This window comes from Panulirus ornatus, chromosome 23 (genome assembly GCF_036320965.1).
Source record: "Panulirus ornatus isolate Po-2019 chromosome 23, ASM3632096v1, whole genome shotgun sequence".
Classification (NCBI taxonomy): domain Eukaryota; kingdom Metazoa; phylum Arthropoda; class Malacostraca; order Decapoda; family Palinuridae; genus Panulirus; species Panulirus ornatus.
The window spans coordinates 16,539,527-16,551,842 of NC_092246.1; the positions used below are offsets into that span (position 1 = coordinate 16,539,527).

The following is a 12,316-nucleotide window of genomic DNA, read 5'->3' on the forward strand; positions in this document are numbered from 1 at the left end:
GTGAGAAACTGCAGAAGCTGGTGACTGAGTTTGGTAAAGTGTGTGGAAGAAGAAAGTTAAGAGTAAATGTGAATAAGAGCAAGGTTATTAGGTACAGTAGGGTTGAGGGTCAAGTCAATTGGGAGGTGAGTTTGAATGGAGAAAAACTGGAGGAAGTGAAGTGTTTTAGATATCTGGGAGTGGATCTGTCAGCGGATGGAACCATGGAAGCGGAAGTGGATCATAGGGTGGGGGAGGGGGCGAAAATTTTGGGAGCCTTGAAAAATGTGTGGAAGTCGAGAACATTATCTCGGAAAGCAAAAATGGGTATGTTTGAAGGAATAGTGGTTCCAACAATGCTGTATGGTTGCGAGGCGTGGGCTATGGATAGAGTTGTGCGCAGGAGGATGGATGTGCTAGAAATGAGATGTTTGAGGACAATGTGTGGTGTGAGGTGGTTTGATCGAGTAAGTAACGTAAGGGTAAGAGAGATGTGTGGAAATAAAAAGAGCGTGGTTGAGAGAGCAGAAGAGGGTGTTTTGAAATGGTTTGGGCACATGGAGAGAATGAGTGAGGAAAGATTGACCAAGAGGATATACGTGTCGGAGGTGGAGGGAACGAGGAGAAGAGGGAGACCAAATTGGAGGTGGAAAGATGGAGTGAAAAAGATTTTGTGTGATCGGGGCCTGAACATGCAGGAGGGTGAAAGGAGGGCAAGGAATAGAGTGAATTGGAGCGATGTGGTATACAGGGGTTGACGTGCTGTCAGTGGATTGAATCAAGGCATGTGAAGCATCTGGGGTAAACCATGGAAAGCTGTGTAGGTATGTATATTTGCGTGTGTGGACGTGTGTATGTACATGTGTATGGGGGGGGGGGGGTTGGGCCATTTCTTTCGTCTGTTTCCTTGCGCTACCTCGCAAATGCGGGAGACAGCGACAAAGTATAAAAAAAAAAAAAAAAAAAAAACAACAGAAAGCAGACAGTGGGAATATAGAAGTATCTGGTGATCTCATTCAGGGAAGTTCCTTCACTCCATCTATAATACCCATGGTTTTGTACCTTGGTAATGTCATTGCTAGATAAAAGGAGCAGGGATGCCATAGCTTAAGGATCTTTGTTCTGTATTTCAGAAATAAAGTATGCCAAGTGTATTTTTTTCAAAAGAGCGACAAGTAAATAAGAGAAATTTTTTTTATATAGTATCTTACAAGAGAAAAGAGAAGAGTGTTGAAGATAAAATGTACAAAAATGTTTGCCAAAAAATGACTATCATTGTGCCTGTAAAGAGGGGCAAGTATGAAGTCTGTTGGGGATGAGAGAGCTTGGGAAGTGAGTCAGTTGTTGTTCGCTGATGATACAGCGCTGGTGGCTGATTCATGTGAGAAATTGCAGAAGCTGGTGACTGAGTTTGGTAAAGTGTGTGAAAGAAGAAAGTTAAGAGTAAATGTGAATAAGAGCAAGGTTATTAGGTACAGTAGGGTTGAGGGTCAAGTCAATTGGGAGGTAAGTTTGAATGGAGAAAAACTGGAGGAAGTAAATTGTTTTAGATATCTGGGAGTGGATCTGGCAGCGGATGGAACCATGGAAGCGGAAGTGGATCATAGGGTGGGGGAGGGGGCGAAAATCCTGGGAGCCTTGAAGAATGTGTGGAAGTCGAGAACATTATCTCGGAAAGCAAAAATGGGTATGTTTGAAGGAATAGTGGTTCCAACAATGTTGTATGGTTGCGAGGCGTGGGCTATGGATAGAGTTGTGCGCAGGAGGATGGATGTGCTGGAAATGAGATGTTTGAGGACAATGTGTGGTGTGAGGTGGTTTGATCGAGTAAGTAACGTAAGGATAAGAGAGATGTGTTGAAATAAAAAGAGCGTGGTTGAGAGAGCAGAAGTGGGTGTTTTGAAATGGTTTGGGCACGTGGAGAGAATGAGTGAGGAAAGATTGACCAAGAGGATATATGTGTCGGAGGTGGAGGGAACGAGGAGAAGTGGGAGACCAAATTGGAGGTGGAATGGAGTGAAAAAGATTTTGTGTGATCGGGGCCTGAACATGCAGGAGGGTGAAAGGAGGGCAAGGAATAGAGTGAATTGGATCGATGTGGTATACCGGGGTTGACGTGCTGTCAGTGGATTGAATCAGGGCATGTGAAGCGTCTGGGGTAAACCATGGAAAGCTGTGTAGGTATGTATATTTGCGTGTGTGGACGCATGTATATACATGTGTATGGGGATGGGTTGGGCCATTTCTTTCGTCTGTTTCCTTGCGCTACCTTGCAAACGCAGGAGACAGCGGAAAAAAAAAAAATACATTGAGATGTATAGGTATGTATATTTGCGTGTGTGGACATGTATGTATATACATGTGTATGTGGGTGGGTTGGGCCATTCTTTCATCTGTTTCCTTGCGCTACCTCGCTGACGCGGGAGACAGCGACAAAGCAAAATAGAAAAGAAAAATAATATTTTCATTGATTGACACACACACACACACACACACACACACACACACACACACACACACACACACACACACAAAATCAAGAGGTGTTTTACCCATTTACTCTTGAGTTAATGAAATTTTACTTGATTATTTCAATATACATGCTTTCATAGGTTGGTTGGGTTAGCAGAACACTTTTTTGACACTGAAATTTATGTCGCTACCTCGCAAACGCGGGAGACAGCGACAAAGTATAAAAAAAAAAAAAAAAAAAAAATTATGTAAAGCATTTGCAATTTTGGGAAGCATTTTAGAGTTGTGTGAAAAGTAGCTGAAAGGGTTATTCATTATCTTTTGCTTTTTCATCTTTTTTTTTATACTAAATAGGCAGAGGAACATATTGAAAGAAGCCTTAGAGAGAGCAGTTTACTTGGTCTGAAACAGGGCAAGCAGGGAGGCACGTGGAGCATTGTATGAAAGACTTAAGAGAGTACAAATCATTCAGGATGAGTGTGCCATGAGGAAAATGCATACATTAAAGAAGTGAAAAGCTAAGGAGGGAGATGTATTGTGAGTAAAGGAGATGAATGACAGTTGGGCCACTCCTAAGCTGAAAGAGTCTGCATAGTGAAGTTGAGATGCAAGTTGATGATGATCTTTGGATTGGAAGAAAGTCTTCCAAATAAAGTGGACAAAAAACTAGGAAGATGAGCATATGAGAAATCTACTTCTTGAGATGGATTTTGACAGATTCAAGTTTAGAATACAGGCAAAACATGAAAGGACAAATATTGACAGTATCTTTGATATGAATATTTTTGGCCGTGAATTACTTAAGCTGGTCAGTAAAGATACCATAAAGGATGTATTCTTAAGGGGTGTTTGTCAGAAGTGATAGATTAAGAGAAGATGGGAAGAAAGCTTAAGAATCCAAAAGGCAGAAAATTAGAGGAATTAAAGTAGGTCTGTAGGAGGAACACCACTCCCACCTCTAGTTATGGGAGACTGAAATTGATTAGTACTGATAAGTACTAATTAATTTTTTTTTTTTTTTTTCAAAGAAGGAACAGAGAAGGGGCCAGATGAGGATATTCCCTCAAAGGCCCAGTCCTCTGTTCTGAACACTACCTCGCTAATGCGGGAGATGGCAAATAGTATGAAAGAAAAGAAGTAGAAAAGGAGCTTCAGTTCAGAGACCAAAATTTAAGGAAAGTATTCCCTGATTTTACTAGCATGATAAAGCCAGGAACAGATGAATAAATGGCCTCATTTCCTCACGTCCACTGAATAGCTGTCATTTGTAATGTACTGAAACCAGAGTTCCATATCTCCTATAAGGTCCCTCAGACTTTTTTTCTTTCTTTTCTTTTCATCTGTTTCATACTTATTTGTTGTTTCCTGCATTACTAATGTAGCTTCAGGAAAGATGAAGAAAGTGCTCTTTTGATTATATCCATTCTCTAGCTGTCATTTTTAATACACTGTAACTACAGCCAGGTTTCCTCTGGCTGCTTCATACCATATACCCTGATTCAGTCCAATGATGGCACATCTTCCCCCCCAGTATACCATATTGCTCCATTCCTTTCTATCCCTTGTACACAATTCACCATCCTACATGTTTAAGCTCTGAGGGCTCAGAATAGGTTTTCCTTGTCTTGCCAGCTTTAGATTACACCATGTGTGAAAAGTTACTTTTGGCAAGGCTGTATCCTTGGCATACAGGTTCCTCAAATAACTTCTCCCTTCAAAGGACTACATATTTCTCTGCAGCCTGGATAACACCAGGACTTTTTCATAGATTTGGTTCTAGGTTAATTATTAATTAAAAGAAAAATACACTTGAGGTATACAGTTGCTCCCTAACTTAAAATGGTTCAACTTCAGATTTTTCAACTTATGATGGTGCAATATCAGTATGCATTAAGTAGAAAATGTACTTTAAATTTTGAATCTTGATCTTTTCCCTGGCTAGCAATATGCAATATGATACTCTTACGATCATGAGTGTAAACAACCATTACTCTGCAGTGAACTGTGTTGCCAACTTTTTTTTGGATTTTGTGCTTTTGCATCTCATCATGATTACAAAATATCCATCTGTCTCTCCTGCCTCTGTTGAGAAGAGGAGGAAGGTAGTTACTCTTGAGATGAAATTAAAGATAATTGCTCTGCATGAAGTTGTACGTGAGACACCAAGAAAATTCACGGCAAAGAAACATTATATTTTAAGATAGGCTTTGTGTTAGATGATTTTGTCCAGCTTTAGGCTAATGTAAGTATTCTGAGAATGTTTAAGCTAGGCTGGGCTAAATTATGATGTTCAGTAGGTTGGTTGTACAGTATTAGTTGTATTAAATGTATTTTCGACATATTTTCAACTTAAGATTGGTTTATTGGATAGTAACCCCCATCATAAGTCGAGGAGCATCTGTACATGCGTAAGTAATATCGCTCCAATTATGTGTTGGTAGTAGACTAATAAGTAAGTAGGTTTTTATGTTGTATGGTATTGTATATTGCTTTCACTTGAAAATAAACTTCCAGTGGTGTCCATTTTCTGTTAAGTGCACAAGTAAGCATTTAGGTTTAAGGGTCTCTCTCTCTCTCTCTCTCTCTCTCTCTCTCTCTCTCTCTCTCTCTCTCTCTCTCTCTCTCTCTCTCTCTCTCTCTCTCTTTTTTTACAGTTAGGTGTGGATTATCAGAGTCAGTTCAAAGTAGCTAAGAGAGTTCTCATAAGTAAACCAACGTTATGTCTCTGAAAGAGAGCTGTGAAACTGGGTTGATAGGTATTGACTATTCAAGTTGATATGCAGTTGAGGGCTGCATGGGTGGCCAGCTCTGTGCCTGACATATGCTATGCATGCAAGTAGGCAGGTAGCAGGCATTGTAAAAAGAGTAAAATTGAAAGGGAGTTTAGGCTTTTAAATGTATGAAGGGAAAAGTTAGCAATGGACAGTTAACTTGTCAGATGAAAGTTAAGTAGGTATCCACTTTAAACATACTTACCTTTTCTCCTGTTGTAGAATGGATGAATCCATGCCTGAATCACAGCCATCTTGGATGGGGGAGAAAGAATACTTCCCACGTATTCCCTGCGTGTCGTAGAAGGCGACTAAAAGGGAAGGGAGCGGGGGGCTGGAAATCCTCCCCTCTCGTTTTTTTTTAATTTTCCAAAAGAAGGAACAGAGAAGGGGGCCAGGTGAAGATATTCCCTCAAAGGCCCAGTCCTCTGTTCTTAATGCTACCTCGCTATCGCGGGAAATGGCGAATAGTATGAAAAAAAGAAAAAAAAAAAAAATGAAAGTTAGATTTTTTTATTTAGTTGATGAAATGTTCATCCATTGAAATAATGTTTGAATTGATCGATATGCATGAAATGTTGCAGAAAGAGAATAATCATGATTGATTATTACAGGCCAAAGATCGTCCTCCCTCCATTATGCAGCCTGCTTTGGCCGCCCACAAATAGCCAAAGTATTGTTGCGTCATGGTGCCAACCCTGACCTTCGTGATGAAGATGGCAAGACTCCTTTGGATAAGGCTCGAGAAAGAAATGATGAAGGACATAGAGAAGTTGCTGCAATTCTTCAGTCCCCCGCTGAATGGCTGGTTGTTGCAGAAAATAAAGTAAATATATTTTCTCTGGAGTTGGAATGATTTACTTCCTCTCAAGGGAGTTTTCTGTAAACTGCAAGTGATTTATGTATCATATTGGTTTATTCAGCACTAGATTATAATTTACCAATGATTTGAGCATTTTTCGTAAAATCCAGTATGTTATTTGAAATAGTCCGTTATTACCTCGCAGGAAGGGAAGAAATCGACTGAAGAAGGCACTAGTACAAATGCAGATGATGCAGAGATTGGAGAACCCCGTGGAGATGTAGAAATGGCACCTGTTTACCTCAGTCACCTACTTCCAGTATTTTGTCACACCTTCCAAGCTACAATGGTCCATACGGTTCGAAAAGCTTCACTTAGCTTACTTAGAAAAATGGTACATTACATTCCTGCACCCTTACTTCATCAGGTAAATATATTGACTAATAGTCTTTGATATGTACTTGGGCCTCCATTAAATTTGGTTTTCTAGAAATGCTGAAAAGCTCTTCCTTTGATTACTTATATAGTGGTTTTTGATGATGGGTGAAGTGTGATAGTTACTTACAGAGTTCAGTAAGTTGATATCCCGAATAGGTAACCTGTGCACTTGTGGTACCTAGGGGGCTGGCCATTTTGCCTTAGAACTAGAGCTACCTTTGGAAGAATTCTTTTTTTTTGTTCCGTATAACTTTATCATCTTCTGCAAAGCTTTTACTACCTCTTCTCTGTTTTCCAAATCATTCTCCCTAACCCTCTCACTTTGCACACCACCTTGACCAAAACACCCTATGTATGCCACTCTATCATCAAACATATTCAACAAACCTTCAAAATACTCACTCCATCTCCTCACATCACCACTACTTGTTATTACCTCCCCATTAACCCCCTCACTGAAGTTCCCATTTGTTCCCTTGTCTTACGCACTTTATTTACCTCCTTGCAAAACATCTTTTTATTCTCCCTAAAATTTAATGATACTCTCTCACCCCAACTCTCATTTGCCCTCTTTTTCACCTCTTGCACCTCTCTCTTGACCTCCTGCCTCTAATAATTATTGTTTGAAATTCTTTTCTTTCATAAAGATTTTGCTGTTTTCTCTTTCTCCTCCCCAATTTTTTTTATTATTTAACTTTGATTTGGTTTTAGTAGTTTTTGTAATAATCTGTCCTCTGTGTTTTACTCTCTGATTTCACTCAACCCAAAGATTCTTTTCTTATATCATGAATTATTCATTAAGTTTCCTTTTGTTATTTTCTGGTTGTATTTATAATTGAATATGTAAGACTGTATAGAATGCAATTTTCTTTTCTTTTAGGTTTGTGGTGGTGAGGATGCAACTATTAGCACAACCACAAACAGTACGAGCACTGCCACGAGTACTGCTAATACCCTTCTAGGTTCTCAGCTGGTGGAAGTTATTGCTCTGGTCCTAGGCAATGAGGAGGATGAAGATGGTCATTTAGTAGCATTGCAGATGGTAGATGATCTTCTTGGCAAGGCAGCGCCATTACTATTAGAACATTGTGCACGTCTAGGTGTAATCAGCAAAGTGGGTACTCTGGCTGGTCCATCTGACCCACCCATAGAAGAATACACTCCTATAAAGGGGAAAGAAGAACAGGTTTGTAGAAACAACTTTTGACATGTTATATAAGAAGTAAGATAATCAGTTTAGTGTAAAGAACTTTTGATATCTTACGTAATTACAGGTTAATAAAGACTAAGAGCTAAGACAGGAAATGGCAAACAAGTGTTATGATTTCCTTTTATGTGGTGCTAAGATTGAAATAATTTGATTTTTATGCACTGATAGGATTTTTTTTTTTTACTGCTGTGGGAGACTCTTTTTGTATTATCTGTTAGAATATTGGCTTAGCTCCATTTAGTGTGAATTTTTTTTAATACTTGAGAGTGGACATGGCAGTGGATGAAACCATGGAAGCTGGTTTAAGCCATAGGGTAGGTGAGAGGGTTAAGGTTCTGTTTGTATCAGAGTGTGTGGAAAGAGAGGTTACTGTCTGGGAAGGCAAAGATTGATATGTTTCTTATCATATTAGTCCTGATGATGTTTTCTGAATTTGGCACCAAGTATGGCACTCGGTATAAAAAGAGTTGAAGAGGGCGGATGTAATTACCTGTTTGTGGATGTAATTACCTGTTTGTACAATACAGGGAGGGAATTCTACACTCTTTAAGCCCTATCTCTTGAATATTCTTTACTATCGTAAAACTTTTTGAATTTATGTATGCTTTCTGCATTAACCAAGTTCTCATTCACTATATTCCATTCTTCCACTACTCATATTAATCAAGTCCTCGGTCATTCTTTTCCATTCATCCACTTCTCTTATACTAGAAAAGTGCTTCCATAGACAACCCTCCTCACACCACATGTCCTTGGGTATTTCATTGCCTTCAGTTTCACCCCACTACCTTACAACATCATTGGGACTACTATGCCATCAAAGATAACCTTTTTCTCCCACAAGAGAGTGACTCCTCCTTCCACAAATTCCTCAGCGCACCAGGAATCCCCCCTCCTTCCCTATTCTTTTATCCACTGCAAAGTCCATTCTTAAGGTATTTAAAGCACTCCATTTCTTAAAGGTTTACCCTATTCAGACTTGTTCTCAAACCATCCTGTCTTGCCTCCATTTTGCATCTCATCACTATACTTTTTTGTTCTTTACTTGAGAGGTGCAACTGGAGGGATGTCTGATCATTATCTTGTGGAGGCGAAGGTGAAGATTTGTGGAGGTTTTCAGAAAAGAAGAGAGAATGTTGGGGTGAAGAGAGTGGTGAGAGTAAGTGAGCTTGGGTTAAGGAGACTTGTGTGAGGAAGTACCAGGAGAGACTGAGTACAGAATTGAAAAAGGTGAGAACAAAGGATGTAAGGGGAGTGGGGAAGGAATGAGATGTATTTAGGGAAGCAGTGATAGCTTGTGCAAGAGATGCTTGTGGCATGATAAGCGTGGTAGGCGGGCAGATTAGAAAGGGTGGTGAGTGGTGGGATGAAGAAGTAAGATTATTAGTGAAAGGCAAGAGAGAGGCATTTGGACGATTTTTGCGGGGAAATAATGCAAATGAGTGGGAGATGTATAAAAGAAAGAGGCAGAAGGTCAAGAGAAAGGTGCAAGAGGCAAAAAAGAGGGCAAATGAGTTGGGATGAGAGAGTATCAAAGTATATATAAAAAAAAAAAAAAAAAAAAAAAAAAAAAAAGATATTTTGGAAGGAGGTGAATAAAGTGTGGAAGACAAGGGAACAAATGGGAACATCCGTGAAGGGGGCTAATGGGAAGGTAATAACAAGTATTGGTGATGTGAGAAGGAGATGGAGTGAGTATTTTGAAGGTTTGTTGAATGTGTTTGATGATAGAGTGGCAGATATAGGGTGTTTTGGTCGAGGTGGTGTGCAAAGTGAGAAGGTTAGGGAGAATGATTTTGTAAACAGAGAAGAGGTAGTAAAAGCTTTACGGAAGATGAAAGTCGGCAAGGCAGCGGGTTTGGATGGTATTGCAGTGGAATTTATTAAAAAGGGGGTGACTGTATTATTGACTGGTTGGTAAGGTTATTTAATGTATGTATGACTCATGGTGAGGTGCCTGAGGACTGGCAGAATGCTTGCATAGTGCCATTGTACAAAGGCTAAGGGGATAAGAGTGAGTGCTTAAATTACCGAGGTATAAGTTTGTTGAGTATCCCTGGTAAATTATATGGGAGGGTATTGATTGAGAGGGTGAAGGCATGTACAGAGCATCAGATTGGGGAAGAGCAGTGTGTTTCCAGAAGTGGTAGAGGATGTGTGGATCAGGTGTTTGCTTTGAAGAATGTACATGAGAAATACTTAGAAAAGCAAATAGATTTGTAGGTAGCACTTATGGATCTGGAGAAGGCATATGATAGAGTTGATTGAGATGCTCTGTGGAAGGTATTAAGAATATATGGTGTGGGAGGTAAGTTGTTAGAAGCAGTGAAAAGTTTTTATCGAGGATGTAAGGCATGTACATGTAGGAAGAGAGGAAAGTGATTGGTTCTCAGTGAATGTAGGTTTGCGGTAGGGGTGTGTGATGTCTCCATGGTTGTTTAATTTGTTTATGGATGGGGTAGTTAGGGAGGTGAATGCAAGAGTTTTGGAAAGAGGGGCAAGTATGCAGTCTGTTGTGGATGAGAGAGCTTGGGAAGTGAGTCAGTTGTTGTTCGCTGACGATACAGCACTGGTGGCTGATTTGGGTGAGAAAGTGCAGAAGCTGATGACTGAGTTTGGTAAAGTGTGTGAAAGAAGAAAGCTGAGAGTAAATGTGAATAAGAGCGAGGTTATTAGGTACAGTAGGGTTGAGGAACAAGTCAATTGGGAGGTATGTTTGAATGGAGAAAAACTAGAGGAAGTAAAGTGTTTTAGATATCTGGAAGTGGATTTGGCAGCGGATGGAACCATGGAAACGGAGATGAATCATAGGGTGGGGGAGGGGTGAAGGTTCTGGGAGCGTTGAAAAATGTGTGGAAGTCGAGAACATTATCTTGGAAAGCAAAAATGGGTATGTTTGAAGGAATAGTGCCCAACAGTTTTATATGGTTGCGAGGCGTGGGCTATAGATAGAGTTGTGCGGAGGTGGGTGGATGTGCTGGAAATGAGATGTTTGAGGACAATATGTGGTGTGAGGTGGTTTGATCGAGTAAGTGATGAAAGGGTAAGAGAGATGTGTGGTAATAAAAAGAGTGTGGTTGAGAGAGCAGAAGAGGGTGTTTTGATATGGTTTAGTCACATGGAGAGAATGAGTGAGAAAAGATTGACCAAGAGGATATATGTGTCGGAGGTGGAGGGAACGAGGAGAAGTGGGAGACCAAATTGGAGGTGGAAAGATGGAGTGAAAAAGATTTTGAGTAATCAGGGCCTGAACATGCAGGAAGGTGAAAGGCGTGCAAGGAATAAAGTGAATTGGAATGCTGTGGTATACCAGGGTCGAAGTGCTGTCAGTGGATTGAACCAGGGCATGTGAAGTATTTGGGGTAAACCATGGAAAGTATTGTAGGGCCTGGATGTGGAAAGGGAGGTGTGGTTTCAGTTCATTATACATGACAGCTAGAGACTGAGTGTGAACGAATGGGGCCTTTGTTGTCTTTTCCTAGCTCTACCTCGCGCACATGAGGGGGGAGGGGTTTGTTATTTCATGTGTGGCAGGGTGGCAACAGGAATGAATAAGGGCAGACAGTATGAATTATGTACATGTGTATATATGTGTATGTCTGTGTGTGTATATATGTGTGTATGTTGAGATGTATAGGTATGTATATGTGCGTGTGTGGACGTGTACGTATGTACATGTGTATGTGGGTGGGTTGGGCCATTCTTTCTTCTGTTTCCTTGCGCTACCATGCTAATGTGGGAGACAGCGACAAACTATGATAGATAAATAAATAAATACTTCTTATATGTTAGTTCTTCCATGTTTGGCCAAGTTGAACCAAACTGTTCTTTATTAGAATAAATCTTTATTTATATATAACATTTTATTTTGTAATGTATGATTTTGCAGGATGGTGATGACCCAGCTATGGAGGATGCCAAAGAAGTTGTTCCTGGCAAAGCATATCACTGGCGGGATTGGTGTGTAGCAAGGGGACGGGATTGTCTGTACATATGGAGTGATGCTGCTGCTTTAGAGCTTTCAAATGGTTCTAATGGTTGGTTTCGCTTCATTCTTGATGGAAAGCTGGCAACAATGTACTCTTCAGGGAGCCCAGAGGGAGGATCAGAGAGCACAGGTACTAGATTGAAGTAATTAAGAAAAGTAGCATTAGAAATATCTGAAGAGTGAGTGGATAGTATGAAGATCATAGAAACTACTTGGTGTTAGAGTGTTATGATGGGAGTGGCTAATAGAATAGGTTAAGATAGTATGGAGTTTAGGAGAGTGATTCAAGGAAGGATAGTGAGTGACTGAAAGATGTACAAGAAAAAAAGGGAGGAGGTCAAGTGGAAAGTAATTGGGCTAAAAAGGAGGGCAAATGAGTGTGTCAACAAACTTCAGGGAGAATAAGATGTTTTGGAAGGAAGTTGATAGTGTGAGAAAAACAGAACAAATAGGAGCATTGGTGAAGAGGCAAATAGGGAAGTGGTAACTGGCAGAGCAGGTGAAAGATGGAGTGAGTTCTTTGAAGGATTGTTGAATATGTTTGATGATAGAGTGGCAGATGTATGGCATTTGGTTTGGGTAGGTATGCTCAGTGAGAGAGTCATTGCAGGTGATTTACTGAAAAGAGGAAAGGTGGCAAAAGCTAAGTTGAAATG

At 40.2% G+C, this 12,316-nt stretch overlaps 1 protein-coding gene across 1 annotated transcript in view; it reads left to right on the forward strand.

Annotated features, from left to right (window-relative positions):
• Ufd4 (ubiquitin fusion-degradation 4-like) overlaps positions 1-12,316 on the forward strand; it is a 497,787-nt gene that overhangs the window by 256,063 nt on the left and 229,408 nt on the right. Inside the window, exons 8-11 of the mRNA XM_071676899.1 lie at positions 5,837-6,048; positions 6,230-6,451; positions 7,343-7,648; positions 11,562-11,803. Coding sequence (XP_071533000.1) covers positions 5,837-6,048; positions 6,230-6,451; positions 7,343-7,648; positions 11,562-11,803 — 982 coding nt within the window. The remainder of the gene's footprint in view (positions 1-5,836; positions 6,049-6,229; positions 6,452-7,342; positions 7,649-11,561; positions 11,804-12,316) is intronic.